General features: G+C 41.6%; 1 protein-coding gene across 5 annotated transcripts in view; it reads right to left on the bottom strand.

Moving 5' to 3' along the window:
* Positions 1-16,027, bottom strand: part of abcd3a (ATP-binding cassette, sub-family D (ALD), member 3a) — a 66,890-nt gene that overhangs the window by 27,922 nt on the left and 22,941 nt on the right. For 2 of the 5 annotated variants that reach the window (XM_054766410.1, XM_054766409.1), the window contains exons 14-23: positions 14,843-14,934; positions 14,568-14,643; positions 14,435-14,498; positions 14,060-14,137; positions 11,085-11,150; positions 10,927-11,016; positions 10,245-10,364; positions 8,144-8,248; positions 7,764-7,820; positions 5,147-5,231 (exon numbers count right to left, since the gene is read on the bottom strand). In XM_054766410.1, the coding sequence (XP_054622385.1) occupies positions 5,154-5,231; positions 7,764-7,820; positions 8,144-8,248; positions 10,245-10,364; positions 10,927-11,016; positions 11,085-11,150; positions 14,060-14,137; positions 14,435-14,498; positions 14,568-14,643; positions 14,843-14,934 (826 nt within the window). In that variant the 3' untranslated portion in view covers positions 5,147-5,153. Of the gene's footprint in view, positions 1-3,073; positions 5,232-7,763; positions 7,821-8,143; positions 8,249-10,244; positions 10,365-10,926; positions 11,017-11,084; positions 11,151-14,059; positions 14,138-14,434; positions 14,499-14,567; positions 14,644-14,842; positions 14,935-16,027 lie in introns of those variants that run through there. The other 3 variants (XM_054766408.1, XM_054766411.1, XM_054766412.1) reach the window with 3 other exon arrangements.

Raw genomic sequence — 16,027 nt, 5'->3', positions numbered from 1 at the left:
AGGTGTAGATGTACTGCTGATTGAGGACCACTAGCATTGTCCCTGCGATGTTGATAAAGCCTTTTTTGGAGCATTTGCTTAGTTTCCCCAATGTAGTGCTCTTTGCATTCCTCATCTTTACAGTGGATGGAATAGACCACATTGCTCTGTTTCTGGTTTGGAGCCTTGTCTTTAGGATGCACTAATTTTTGTCTCAGGGTATTTACTGGTTTGAAATAGGTAGGAATTTTGTGTTGCCATAAGATCCTCTGGAGTTTTTCGGAGACCCCCGCTACATAAGGGACTACCACTCCTCTCCTTTTTGCTTCTGTGGGCTTTTGGGTTTCTTTCCCTACTCTCTTCTTTTGACATTTGTTAAAAGCCAACCGTGGGTACCCACAGGTTGAGAGCGCTCTCTGGACATGTTGTGTCTCCTTTTTCTTTCCCTCAGCACTAGTTGGTATTTGTTCCGCTCTATGTTGGAGGGTCTTAATAACCCCTAGTTTATGTTGTAGTGGATGGTTTGATTCAAAAAGCAGGTATTGGTCAGTGTGTGTGGCCTTTCTAAAGACCTCTGTAAGTAGCTGTCTGTCCTTTCCTATAATTACCTTGCAGTCTAAGAAGGCTAGTTGGTTTTCTTTAGTGTCCTCGCGAGTAAATTTGATATTGGTGTCCACCGCATTGATGTGATCTGTGAAAGACTGAATTTCTTGTTTTTTGATTATGACAAAGGTGTCATCCACGTATCTAAACCAGTGCCTTGGTTTTGTCCCTGAGAAGGATGTGAGAGCCTGTTTCTCCATCTCTTCCATGTACAGATTCGCCACTATGGGTGAGACTGGTGAGCCCATAGCACAACCATGAATTTGTCTGTAGAATTTCCCTCTAAACTGAAAATATGTGGTGTTAAGGCAAATTTCCAGTAATTGGCAGATGTGGTCAGCACTAAGTTTTGTTCTCCGATGCAGAGTTGAGTCCTCGAGCAGTCTCTTCCTCACCACCGAGACTGCTGCTGAGGTGGGGACAGATGTGAAAAGTGAAGTCACATCATAAGACACCAAAGTTTCCTCTGGCTCCAATCTGAGGTCTTTGATGCTCGCCACAAACCCTTTTGTGTTCTCTATATGATGATCAGTGTTGCCTACCAATGGGGATAAGACTGTTTTTACATATTTCGCTACATTGTACGTGGTAGAGTCAATGCTACAGACAATGGGTCTGAGGGGAAACCCTTCCTTGTGGATTTTTGGAAGGCCATAGATACATGGTGTAGCCTCCCCAGGGTATAACCTATGATACATCTGTCTGTCAATTAGTTCTTCCTTCTCTAGCTTTTGGAGACAGTGTATGATTTCTTTCTTATACCTACTGGATGGGTCCCTTTTAAGTTGCTCATACAGTATGTGTTGGCATCACTAATTAGACTTGTTATTTTTTCTTCATAGTCCAATGTGTTGAGAACCACTGTGCATCTGCCCTTATCAGCTGGTAAGATGGTGATGCTCTCATCTTTCTGCAGAGCCGCTAATGCTTTCCTCTCACCTAACGTGATATTGGACGGTGGTGGTTTGGCACTACTGAGAAGGGCCGATATTCTCAGACGAAGGTCCCCTGCCTCTGTTCTAGAAAGGTTATTGTTCCTGATGGCCGATTCAGCTGCTGTGATATAGTCTACTGTGGGTATCGTTTTAGGAGTCACTGAGAAGTTGAGACCCTTGGTTAATACTGCCTTCTCTGTCTCCGAGAGGCTTCTGTCTGACAGATTTTTGATCCAATTTTCTTTAGTATTGGTCTGATTCCCCCCATCCTTAGTGTTTACGACAAGCTGTGGTCGATTTTCCAATAGAAGTTTCTGGAATTTTCCCTTATGCCTTTCTTTGGTTTTGCTATGGTGCTTCATATAACCTGATTTGGTAAATTCACAAACCTCCTGATAGGTTTCGTGCGTAAGCTTGGTTTGCAATCTCTGATAGAAGGTTTCTACTTCAGACTGTTTATTTTTTATCTCTATGTTAAGTCTCCTAATTCTCAAATTCTGTATTTTTCTGATGTAGTTTAGTTGCATTTTCCTTGCCAAGTGTCCTTGCTCAAGGGACGCTTGCCTCATGCATTTGGGGATTAACCTACTCTGCCTGCATCTAAGATTGAATCTGAGGTGGTTCCTTAAATCTGCTAATTTAAGAGTGGCCTTTTCTAAGATACGTACCAGCAGAAGGATGTCTCTCCCAAAGTTGGTAGCAATGCGTCTGTGTAGGCTCTCAGTCGTACAGGAGTTGTCCATCGAGGAAAAGGCTTCTTGAGACGTCATCTGTACTTCTGTGAAGAAGGTGTCGGACGTTTCGCTCCTCATCCGAAGAGCTTCGTCAGCGAACTAATAAGTGCTGGTAGCTTAGGCCTTAAATACAGTAAGAGTGGGCGGAATTGGTGTGCCAACACCCTCCTCCTATTGGTTCGTTACACTAAGCCTGGGCGGAGTAGTGGTATAATCCTATCCTGTTATTAACACCTCCGATAAAAGGGAAGTGTCGCTCCCTGAATTGGGTATGAACGACTCTGATACTGGCTTGTTAGCATCTATTGTCCTAATTTGGACCCTGTGTTCAGCAGGTTACTGAGACCAAAACCCACAGCTCTTAGTCTTGCAAATGAGGTGAAGGCAGGGCCGAGCCAGAACAATAGATTAGATTAGCACCCCTGAACACTTTGTTCAGGGGTGCTAATGGAAGGAGAGGATTACACCACAACTCCTCCCAGTCTTAGTGTAAGGAACCAATAGGAGGAGGGCATTGGCACACCAATTCCACCCACTCTTACTGTATTAAGGCCTAGGCTACCAGCAGTTGTTAGTTCGCTGAGGAAGCTCTTCGGATGAGGAGCGAAACGTCAGTCACCTTCTTCACAGAAGTACAGATGACGTCTCAAGAAGCCTTTCCCTCGTTGGACAACTCCTGTACAACTGAGAGCCTACACAGACACTCAGCACAACAGTATTAACATTGTGGTGTTGAACAGGAATAAGCAGTAATAATCAATTGGATATCTTCAAGTAAACTTTTCCAAGTTGTGCTTCCAGATGCAAGTACAGAGCCATTCGTGCATGTTCACTGTCCAAATTTTACTTTCAAAATCAAAAAGAAAAAACAATTTAGAATTGAGGTGTGTGTATGCAACATAGAAGAGTTGTTTATTTGCTCGTCATTTTATCCAGACGCATGGTCCCATCATCATCTTATGATTTTAGAAACAGCAAATCTTGTGAATGAGATCATACATTGAGGCTTTGTGAGTTGATCAGCACTCAGACTAAATAACAAAAACAGCTACGAGCAATGACCTCATCAGCCAAACTTACACAGGATCAAAATATGAATGAATCATCTGCATAATAAATGTAACCTTCATGTGGATTCAAATGTTGAAGTTGAATGTCAATTTTACAAAGATGAATACAGGTGGTCCTCAGGGTACGATGCTTCCTGGTTACCAAGATGCTTGCCCCAATTAGTTAAAGCCCTCATTTTGGCCTGCAATCACTAACTAGACATATGGACAACCAGTTACATACAGCACATGCAGCGGCTGAACATGGACTGCGCAGTGCAACAATAGTGTGTTGAATGCAGTGGAATATTGGCAACTATACGACATAAGGATAACATTGCTAATTACTTTTGGCTCTTCATGATGTTCTTCCCAAGTATAAGGGAGCAGACATACCTACCTTGAAGACATTTTATGAGTACTTCACAAACTCATAGGAAAGCGAGGTGGCACTGTGATATTTTTCTATATTTTAAGTTTCAAAATGGGTAAAAAAACAAAAACAAATATTTGTTGTTATAATTATTCGTTATTATTTTGCTCAACTTTTCCCATTTAGACTGTTGGGGTTTTTTGGTTTCATTTTATTTTTATAAATATGCCGTGGGTCAATAAAAAACGAGCCACGGGCCGCAAATGGCCCAAGCCGCACTTTGGACACACTTATTTTTATAACTCTTGTGTTGTGTGTGACGCCAAATTCTGTAGGGTTGTTGACTATTTAGCTTGTTAGCTTCCTTTGTATTGAGTGAACCCTAACCCTCAAGACAGTGTTATTGCAGCTGGAACTAATCCAAGCGTTACAATACAATAGGGTTTTTTTATTCATCCAAACTCAGAGAAGGCGTCTGTGGAGGTGGGCTGTCGTATGAGTAACGAGTCATACACACACAGGAAATAATGTGCTGCAAAGATTTTTTTGGAGATGCACGTCATGCTACGTGCAGAGATGGAACTCCACCATGAAATTTCTACCTGGAGAGCACAAAATGTGTGGCGCGCATAAAAAATACATGTTAGCAGGTCTAAGGCATACTCTGAGGCAGCACATAACAAAAAGGAAAGTGAAAGTGAAATTAGATGTGGTAAAATGTTGAGAAAGCAAAGAAAACAACAGTGGCTCTCAAACATCTTGACCATCATGAAGGACAAAAATGCTATCTTTGAACTGATGAAAAGCATACTTCCTGTCTCTCCCTCTCTTACAACACCCTTTCTAGCGAGCAAGACAGCGACAGGGATAAAAGTAAGGAATTCTTTCATTTGATTCTTGTATTTCATCTTTTCCTGAGTGTATGTGATGTCTTGGTGTTTATTTTGTTATCTTTCAGATCAAACATCACAGTCTAGGAAAGAAACACGTCTGTAACCCGAGGACCGCCTGGAATAGTTAAGATACACAATTTGTGTCACATTTCAACTTGAATTATCTAATTGGGAGGTCATCTTGTGTAATCTCTTATTCCAGCTCAAAAAGGCCTCAAAGACATTTTATTATTAACAGATTATCCTCACAAATCATGAGCGCTAACATGTAGTCCTGTAATTTACTAGTACAATCTTTTTTCTTCCTCCAAAGTCAGAACACACAATGTTAACGGCGTAGATGACAGCATTCATGAGCTATATATTCAGTCACTATATTGTCAGACAGCATCGTGTTTAGAAGTCACCATATTGTCAACACCATTCCTACCATTTCTCATTTCTGTCAGTGACAAAGATACAGTATATTCCAAAAATATTTAGTAAAAATCACAAACATTGATGATTAAAGTCCCATGAAGGTTCCAAAGTGTGCAAATGGATTAATGGAGCAGTGCATGTTATGTGAGTTGGGACTCACCAGGCAACTAAGAGCCGAATTCCACAGTCTCTTCTGTGATGGCTTGAAATTCATAGCTTCCTCTTCCGTCCATATGCAGATAGTACTTCATTGAAAAAAGGTGAACAAGGGATACACACAAAGTCAGAAAGCATCAATTATATTTATACTTCACTGACACAACAATTATTCCTGCCTATCTACACTATAATATCGATCATACGTACACTGTACTCATCATGCATAAATAATGCATGAATGTCATTTTGGGATCGTGCTGTCCTCAATGAACCACAGTGCCCCTGCAGCATTCATGCAGCCATGCCTGACTTGTAGACACAGTATTCACCTGGGTTGCTACAGAAATGGCTGTGTTGACTCCTTTTCAGTCTACTAACTATATATCCAAGTTTACCTGCTGTATAGTACTGTCCCTTGCGGTCACAAAAATGCTCAAACATGTATTCAATAGGGATGCTCCGATTGATCGGCCACCGATCAGTATCAGACGATTTCCGTGACAAATCACGTTATCGGCATATGCCAATAAATGCCTTTCAATGCCGATCACCTGTGGATAGTACTATTGCAGCAATCCCTAACGTACGTCTTGGGCATCATGCTCCTCCCACATTCCTACACAGTGTACAAGTGTGCCAAAAGAAAAACAATCATGTCTGCAGTGTGGAACTTACCTGCCAACACGTGTCATGAAAACTATGGTGTGCGGGGGTAGCATGTTAAAAAGCTTTCATTTAATACGGCATTGGAAGAACAAACATGTGACAGAGTATGGTGAGTTATCGGTTACGGTGTGATCATCAGTTAAAAGGCAGCCATGTGGACACTCACTCATTGTGTGTGGCAGTCAGAAGGCTTAGCTAATAACCAAAAAATTATTGAATTCATTGGACAAGATAAGCAGCCTTTCTCAGCGGTGGACGACACCGGGGTCTCACTTACCTGCAAGTCCTGCTAGTGCTCCACCAATGTACATACTCCTTAAAGAAGGCGTCTCATCCTCTGAAAGTTTCACCAGTGACATGTGTTCTCTTCAAAAAGTAAGGCAAATATGTTTTTGTCTAAATGAAGGTGAGTTTAAGCTTCCTTTTTTATAATCATATAGCAAGTAGCAGGGGTGCAGCCAGGAATTCTGGGTCGCAAGAAAAAAAATAATAATAATGTTGCGCCCCCCTCCCCCCATTAATTTTTAATTTTGTTAGTAATTACCTATTTTGTGGGCCCCTTGGGAGGGGGAGCTTGAAATTGTCCTGACTTTCCCCCATTATACAGCATCCCTGGCCAATAGCACTTATCATAAATAAATTGAAAAATGTATAATTAATCCATGTTGGTATCGGCCAATTTCTGTCCTGATTCTGATATGTTGGATATCAGAATCGGCAGCATAAAACCCTGATCGGAGCATCCCTACTATTCATATGGTGTACACACCCCCCTCACCCATTGCTTAGCAAGTTTCACCTGGACCAGATGCTTTTTGTAGCCATCAACAAACATGTGGAATGATTGGGGCTCTTCTTGCCAGGATTGGTAGTTCATTTTAATGGAAGTAGAATAGTAATTCAATGTTCAATAGAGTTAGGGTCAGGGAGCTTTGATTGACAGTTCTTCCAATATTCGTCCCCAGCTTGACTCCTCCAATCATACCTGTTGTCATTGTGGTGTTCAGTGCGATACTCACGTCTACCTCTAATCATCCTGTCGTACTTCTAATCAACCAATTCATCAGCAGGAGTAGGACTAGAGCCCTTATTAACAATCAAATGTCAGCTGTTCATCAAACCAAGACTACTTCATGCTTCCAACACTTTATGGAAAGTCAGTTCATCTTCCCAGTGCACAAAGCTAAGCCCATAAAGGAATGCTTGCATATGTTTTGTGTGACCTCAATCCCATCTAAGAACCTTTGGGATGAACTAGAATTGATATGGCGAGACAGCAGGTCCAACATCCCAACAAATGGAAACAAATCTTGCACAAAGTCCCAGATGAGTGTTTGCTGTTGGGGCTGCAAAGGGAAGACTAACTACATGTTCTTGCGCTTCCATCCATCCATTTTCTATACCGCTTATCCTCAATAGGGTCGCGGGGGCATGCTGGAGCCTATCCCAGCTGACTTCGGGCGACAGGCGGGGTACACCCTGGCCTGGACTGGTTGCCAGCCAATGGCAGGGCACATATAGACAAACAACCATTCACACTCACATTCATACCTATGGACAATTTAGAGTCGCCAATTAACCTAACATGCATTTTTTTGGAATGTGGGAGGAAACCGGAGTACCCGGAGAAAACCCATGCATGCACGGGGTGAACATGCAAACTCCACACAGAAATGCCCAGGGGAGAATCGAACCCAGGTCTTCCCGATCTCCAGACTGTGTTCTTGCACTTTCACTTTCCATAATATACCTGTAGTCAGTACAGATGTAGGACCCTAACCCTACACGACATGTTGGTTTTGCATGATTCCAACTGTTAAATGTGTGTATCATGACATTAGTGTCTGTGGGGGGTAAGTGTCATGTAGATGATAAATATTATTCAGAATTCATTCCTCAAAAGGAGGCAATCATATTCTTTGAATGTATGGATAGAAATGAATTGTTGTTACCTCATGGTGCTTCCAAAGAGACTTCCTGTGAGAGACTGTAAACAAAGTGATGCCCACCTACAAAACAAGGACAATACTGTATGTGACCACTTTCATTCAACTTCATCCGTTGGTTGACATTTTTCACAACACACAGGGTAATATGTGCTCTCTCTTCTTTGCAAAATGGCTCTCAATCCGCCAGCCAATAAGGACATCTGTGTGCAAAGTCCACTTCATGGCACTGCACCACTTTTCAAACACTCAGTGGTTCTCCATGTTGACATAATATCAACAACTATCCTTGAAATAAGACTCAATTCAAGTTCCAGTATCCTGTATAGCATCAAATGCCATTTACATCTTGTCATTGGCTAAACAACTTTGGAATGACACTGTACCATCCTGCAGTGGCTGTAGATGTAGTCTTCCACATCCACACTCACAGCACTGGTGCACTCATCCAGAATAGCAAACTGGGGCTTGTGGTAGAATAGTCGGGCCATCTACAAAGATGAATAAAAAAAAACCCAACAACAACACAAATCAGTCCTGCTTTGCCTGAAGTTACAGTACAGACCCTTTCCAAAAAATTAGAATGTCATGGAAAAGTTGTTTAATTTCCATAATTCCATTCAAAAAGTTAAACTTTCAAAGATTATAGATTCAGAGCCCACAATTGAAATGATTTCAAGTGTTTATTTGTTTATTTTTACGTAATTTGGGCTTCCAGCTCATAAAACCCGTGAAAACAGGAATTCAAAAAATTAGAATACTGTGAAGAAATCACCATTTACTTCTCAGTTTTTGCAGGGAAAAAAAGAAAGAAATTAGGATCACATCAAATCAATCAAAATATGGTACTTTCAAAAGATATGTCAATCTTCAATACTTGGTTGGGAATCTCTTTGCCTTAATCACTGCCTCAATGCGACGTGGCATTGAAGCAATCAGCCTGTGGCATAGCCTGGGAGTTATGGAAGCCCAGATTTCCTTGATGCATGTTGTCAGCTCTTCTTTGTTGTTGGGTCTGGTGCCCCTCATTTTCCTCTTGAGAATACCCCATAGATTCTCAATGGGGTTTAGGTCCGGTGAGTTGGCTGGCCAGTCAAGCACTGTGATGGCATGGGCATCAAACCAGGTTTTGCTGCTTCTGGCGGTATGGGCAGGGGCCAGGTCCTGCTGGAAGATGAAATCTGCATCTCCATACAGATCCTCAGCAGAAGGAATCATGAAGTCCTCTAAAACATTCTGGTAGACTGTTGCGGTGACCTTGGATTTAAGAAAGCAGAGTTTACCAACACCTGCACCGGACATTGCACCCCAAATCATGACGGACTGTGGATATTTCACACTGGACCTCAGGCAGCTTGGGTTGTGTTCCTCACCCGTCTTCCTCCAAACCCTTGGACCTTGATTCCCAAATGAAAGGCACACTTTACTTTCATCGGAAAAGAGGACCTTGGACCACGGGCCAACAGTCCAGTCCTTCTTCTCCTTGGCCCAGTGGAGACGCTTCCTACGTTGGCTCAGGTTCAGAAGTGGCTTGACCCGAGGAACCCGACAGTTGTAGCCCATCTCCCGGATGCGTCTGAATGTGGTGGTTTTTGAAGCTGTGACTCCCGCCTCATTCCACTCTTTCTGGATCTCTGCCAGATTCTTGAATCTTCCCTGTTTGATAATCCGCTGAAGCCCACGGTCATCTCTTTTGCTGGTGCATCTTCTCCTGCCACATTTTGCCCTTCCTCTAGACTTTCCATTGATATGCTTGGACACAGCACTCTGAACAACCAGCCTCCTTAGCTATGAACTTTTGTGGCTTACCCATCCTATGGAGGGTATCAATGATGGTGTTCTGGCCAGTTGTCATGTCTGCAGTCTTCCCCATATTGAACCGAACTGAGACAATTGAACCAAACTGAAGCAATTTAATGACACCTGGGGAAGCCTGTGCAGGTGATTTGAGTTTAGTAGATGATTAGTGTGTGACACTCAGTTTAAAACATTCATGCCCTGCAAAATTTGGGCTGATTTCTTCACAATATTCTAATTTTTTGAATTCCTGTTTTCGTGGGTTTTATGAGCTGGAAGCCCAAATTATGTAAAAATAAACAAATAAATACTTGAAATCGTTTAAATTGTGGGCCCTCAATCTATAATCTATGAAAGTTTAACTTTTTGAATGGAATTATGGAAATTAAACAACTTTTCCATGACATTCAAATTTTTTGGAAAGGGTCTGTGTATGTACTTTAACACGTATTTAATGTTTACTCTTAAGACCCAAAGAAGTTACAGTAATACTATGTTTTTCTGGACTTACAGTGGGGGAAAATAACTATTTGATCCCCTGTTATTTTTTTTTTTTTACAAGTACAAATAAATGTATAACCTTGATTTAACACATGGATTTTTAATGAAATGGAATTATTTGGTTCCAAAGAAATGACTGAACTAATAAAAGAGTAAAAGTATAAACTGACAGAAAAGATGACAACTTACAGCCATCCTCTGCTTTTCTCCTCCACTGAGAACATCCATCCAGTCCTGCACAGAGTCCCAACTGCCCTCCCTCTGCAAGATGTGGCCCAGCTGAACGTTGTCCAAGTAGTCCTTCAATACCTGGACATAACAGACATATATTACCCAGGGACATACACGATCAATTAAGTTTTGGAACGCTTTAGACCAGTGGTCACCAAACTTTTTGAGACCAAGAACCCTGGGTCTTGGCCATTAACCTTTTTTGATGCTTTTTAAAATTTATTTTGTTTCTGCAGCAATGCAATGACAAATGATGAAATGTAATAATCATTTTTTCCCCTCATATTCTTGCAATCGACTTTGACCTGCGTTCACAGTGACCATTGGTGCTATGAGACGTTTACTTGTCCATCATTACTGCATTTTCCCTGACTGTTTTATTTGGAGTGGTTCTGATTATTATCATTAATTAATTGTGATTCATTCATTCATTAATGAGCAATTCATGTAGATGCGGGTGAGTGAGCGTGCAGTAGGTTTGACTTTTGGATTATTTTATTTCTATCATTATTTGTGTTTGTAGTCATGAACAATCCACGAGGAGTGATGGAATTACTGTCATTGGATGACACGTGCATGTGCTGTGGGAGGGGGATCATAAGGTGGTGCATAAGGTGTGAAGGATGTCCAAAAGCCCAACCTGATCAGATATTCCTTTCTTCCTTTGGTCTTCATGGGTGTCAGGGTAAATTACTTGGTCTCTCAGAGAACCCAGAGTCATATAGGGTCTCTACGAAATGAAAAAAAGCCAACTGTATATACAGTTACTTGTTTTACTAGTTAGTTGTTTTATGGTACCTGTGGAACGTAGAAGAGCTTCCCTCTCTCTGGTTTAGTCAGTTGTCCTCCAAACAGAGGCCAAAGCTAAAAAATACATAAACATCATCATATCATTTTCTCATGTTAGGGGTCACAGGTGAGCGGGAGTCTTTCCCAGCTGACTTTGGGCAAGACTTGGACACATACTTGGACCAGGACACATACTATGTTACACGTCAAATTGCAACCAAACTACGAACATGATTTCAACAACAAATCTTGCCAAAGAAGAATATGGTCGCTGTTCAACAAAAAGCATATAGAGTAATCCCTTGTTTCTGGCAGTTAATTGGTTTGGACCGTGATAAGTGAATTTCTGTAAAGTAGGATTCCTTATTTATAACCTTTACACTGCTATTACCCAATATAGTGGACATAATAAGAGAAACTGGGGCCGCACGGTGGTCTAGTGGTTAGCATGTTGGCCAACACAGTAGCAGCCTGGAGATCGGGAAGACCTGAGTTTGCATGTTCACCCCGTGCGTGCGTGGGTTTTCTCCGGGTACTCCGGTTTCCTCCCACATCCAAAAACATGCATGTTAGGTTAATTGGCGATTGTCCATAGGTATGAATGTGAGTGTGAATGGTTGTTTGTCTATATGTGCCCTGCGATTGGCTGGCGACCAGTCCAGGGTGTACCCCGCCTGTCGCCCGAAATCAGCTGGGATAGGCTCCAGCATGCCCCCGCGACCCTAAAAAGGAGAAGCGGTATAGAAAATGGATGGATGGATGGAATAAGAGAAACTAAGACATTTAGCACTCATGTTTGTGTGTGGTGCAGTAAATGTGTTCCAGACGTGTGGCGGACAGGAAGTGACGTCTGAGGTTCAGATATTATTGTGCTGTTGTGAGACCATTCAAACCTGCTATAAAAGCTTGTTGTTGTGGCCATCAAGTCTGGTGCTTGTACACTAAAGTAACATTCCGACACCTAGTGACCAGTGTACAATACTATATTCACAATTTGAAAGTGTCTTCTAAATGTCTTCTATTTGTGTCTCTATGCTTGAAAATGCTTCATTTAGGCAAACAATAAATAACATTGGCTTAAATATGATTTATTCATAAATACACACTCCTGATCAAATTCTTAGAGACCAGTTGAAAAATGGCTAGAATTTGCATTTTTCACATTTGGATCTTAATGAGGTTTTAAGTAGAGCTACAATATGCAAAAGCAAGAAGGGGGAGTGAGACGAAAAAAATTTGGAACTTAACTTAAAAAAAACAACAACAAAAAAACAAAAACTGAAATAGGTTGTTTATCACCAAGTTTAGGACCACAGTCTATAAAAGCCAAAATATGCTCAAAATGTTCATTTTCTGTCATGCCCTCCTGATGGTAAAGCTAAGAAGCTTTCTCTTTTTGAACATGTTGGAATTGTGGAGCTGCATAAGCAAGGCCTCTCGCAGCGTGCCATTGCTGCTGAGGTTGGGTGCAGTAAATCGGTCGTTCTACATTTTTTGAAAGATCCTGAGCATTATGGAACAAAAAAGTCAAGCGCTAGACCCAAAAAATCACACCTGCGCGGAGCTGGAGGTCGGTCTTCCACCCACATTAAGGCCCTTACTGGTGCAGACTGCAGCGCAATAACTATTAGACAGCATCTGCGGGAAAAGGCTTTAAAAAACAAAAAAGGAATTCAAAGACCTCGTCTCCTTCAACGCCACAAAAGTGCCCGTTTCGACTTTGCCAGGGAGCATCAAACATGGGACATTGAAAAGTGGAAAAAAGTTGTATTCTCTGATGAGAAAAAATGTAACCTTGAAGGTCCAGATGGCTTCCAACGTTACTGGCATGACAGGGAGATCCCACCTGAAATGTTTTCTACCCGTGGAGTGGGGTCAACCATGATCTAGGGTGCTTCTTCATTCAGTGGAACACCGGAGCTTCAGGTGGTGCGGGGTCGTCAAACGGCGGATACCTATGTGCAAATGTTGCAGCAGGCATCCCTCACGACTGAGGGCTCTCGTCTGTGTGTTTTTCAACAGGACAACACTGCAGGTCACAATGCTCGCTTGACCAAGGACTTCTTCAGGGAGAATAACATCAATCTTTTAGACCATCCTGCATGTTCCCCTCATTTAAATCCCATAGAGAACATTTGGGGATGGATGGCAAGGGAAGCTTATAAAAATGGCCATCAGTTCCAGACAGTTGATGCCCTTGGTGAAGCCATCTTCACCACTTGGAGCAATGTTCCCACTAGCCTCCTGGAAACACTCGCATCAAGCATGCCCAAAGCAATTTTTGAAGTGATGAACAAGAACGGTGGAGCTACTCATTACTGAGTCCTACTGAGAACATTTTTTGTTCTGGTTTGGAGAGTTTTTTGTTATTTTTTGAGCAATTGTCTTAAACTTTTGATCAGCCTATTTCAGTTGAATAGTTCTTTTCAATAAATGACTTTTCAAAATGCTTTTTGTCTCACCCCCCCCTTCTTGTTTTTGCATATTGTAGCTCTACTTAAAACCTCATTAAGATCCAAATGTGCAAAATGCAAATTCTAGCAATTTTTCAACTTGTCTTAAGATTTTGATCAGGAGTGTATTTTTGAAAAACCGTGAGTGAAGCCATGAAATTCAAAGCATGATGTGGCGAGGGCCAACTGTACTGTCTCCTCAAATCTGGTCTTTTCATCAGAAATACCCAGATGTGTGAGTTTTTTAAATGAAAAACATTTGGTGACACATGCTTTTATGTCTGCTTCCTGAGCTCTGTAGAAGTGCCCCTGAGCAGAGCAATGCACAACAACTTTGTACCTGCCCATCAAAGTACACATTATGTTATTAGTTGTTCTCCTACTTTACATTCCATGTACTCCCTGTCCTGTTTATGTACATTTTATATTTTATGATGCACCGGTAACATTTCCCCAAGGTGTTTACCAAAGCTTACCTTATCTTAGACAGCAGAGGGAAACTCAAGTGATAAAAAGGGTGAATCCTCTTACCTCTCCAAGCACTCGAAACAGCGAGCTCTTGCCACAACCATTTGGTCCACACACAAGAACATTGGTGCCAGAACTCACCTTTGGTGGGCAGAAAAATAAAGTTATGTAGATTATTGTAGCAAAGACTTCATCTTTTCACCTACTGTACGTCCCCGTGTATTGCTCATTACAATTGCATAAGCAATTTGGGTGGTGTACTGTCTTTTCACTCGTATCACCACCGCCTTCCTTTTTTCTAAAGGTATTTCTAAGGTGTCAACTGAGCTGCCAAGTTTAACTAAGCTCATCACACAGTTGACTCAGCTAGTTCAATTCAGTTGCAGCTTTGCAGAATGTAGTCCTAGCAGAAAAAACATTTCAGGGCAAGTGCAGTACCTCAAATGTGAGGTCTCTGATGAGGATGTCGCCATTTGGTGTTGCTAATGGGGTATGTTCAAATCTGCAAAATATAAATAAAATTATTTAACTCTACCATAAAAAATTAAAATTGAGAGAGATGGGCACTTACTTGATGATGTTATCTCGGTTGATGATTTTACCACTTCCAGGGACCAGTATATTTCTTTCTGTTGTGTCAGATTCTGCTGTAAAAATTGACCAAATAGATTTGGTCAGATCTGTTTACTTAATGTTATTTTATGCCAGTCGATTGTTCCTTGTTACTACTAAGAAAGCATGATATGGTCAAGAGTTGGGTCATTTGTACTCTTGCATCAGAAGATAATAGTGTGTCAATTGTGCTAATACAAGGACAGCTGCTGTTATGCAAAAAACACAATGTACCCTTCTCTTGCTGGGAAACCATGGTGCGCTCATATTTGCCTGAATTTAACTCCTTTAGGACTTTCATCAGCTCAGTGATACGAGCTGTGAATCTGCAGGGGAAACCAAGACAATAACCACATCATCAGAAACAATATGGAATGAAATTAGATGTGCATCATTCTTATTTGCTGTTAAATACTGTATACAGGTATACCATAACCTCTACATACAGTATATGTGACCTCTAGGCTGTCCTGACTGACCAAACTTTGACCATTTGAATATTTGCCAAATGTAATATCACCAGAATACAAATCATCACAATCCTAAATTTTGAAATTCTGTACATTCTGATTACATATAACAATACCAATATACTGTATTTTTATAGCCATAGTCATGAATCACAGACATCGTAAGCAGTCTGTGGTGCTGCTATAGCCAGACTGCAGGCCCAGACACCTGTACTTGGAGCTGGGGTTCCCTGGGGATATAACATGGGACGTTCACAGGAAGTAGCGGCTACCTCCCTCTCCTCCCCACCATTGCTTGGCTGCACCATGCTGGTTATGCTTAAAACACACTTTACACATACAGTATATTGATCCTACTCCCATCAGCAGTGACTTACACTGTGTCCTGTGAGCCCAGTTCTGGTCGGATTTGGATGATGGTTCTGGTTAGTTGGTGGGGCCACTTAAGTAAAGCGTTTGGCTTCTCAAAAGAATATGCATTCAAAAGAGTAATACATTTGCATCACAAAATGTCTCCTAAAAAAAACGTCAGACTTCACAATCGCTCAATGTTACTTTCTTTCCCGTCGTATGACTGCATGTACACTGTCGCCTGTCCATTGTTGTGTATGTGTGCCACAGTGGATGAAGACGACACAGGAGTCTCGCGTCGCAGCGGTCTTCATCCTCGCATGTAAACACTGTGGAACACACACTCAACAATCGATAGGCGACAGTGCGCAGTGATACAATGACAGAGGAAGTAACACTGAGCGACTGTGAGGTCTGACTTTTTCCAAGGAGGCATTTTTGTGATGCAAATTTGTTACTCTTTTGAACGCATATTGTTTTGAGAAGCCAAACTCTTTACTTAAGCAGACCCACCAACTAACTGGAACTATGTTCCTCTTCACCGAGATTCGACCAGAACTGGGCTCACGGGACCAAGTGGGAGGTAAGTCACTGTTAA

The sequence above is a fragment of the Dunckerocampus dactyliophorus genome, chromosome 21, assembly GCF_027744805.1.
Source record: "Dunckerocampus dactyliophorus isolate RoL2022-P2 chromosome 21, RoL_Ddac_1.1, whole genome shotgun sequence".
Lineage (NCBI taxonomy): Eukaryota > Metazoa > Chordata > Actinopteri > Syngnathiformes > Syngnathidae > Dunckerocampus > Dunckerocampus dactyliophorus.
This window is presented reverse-complemented; position numbering and strand designations above follow the sequence as displayed.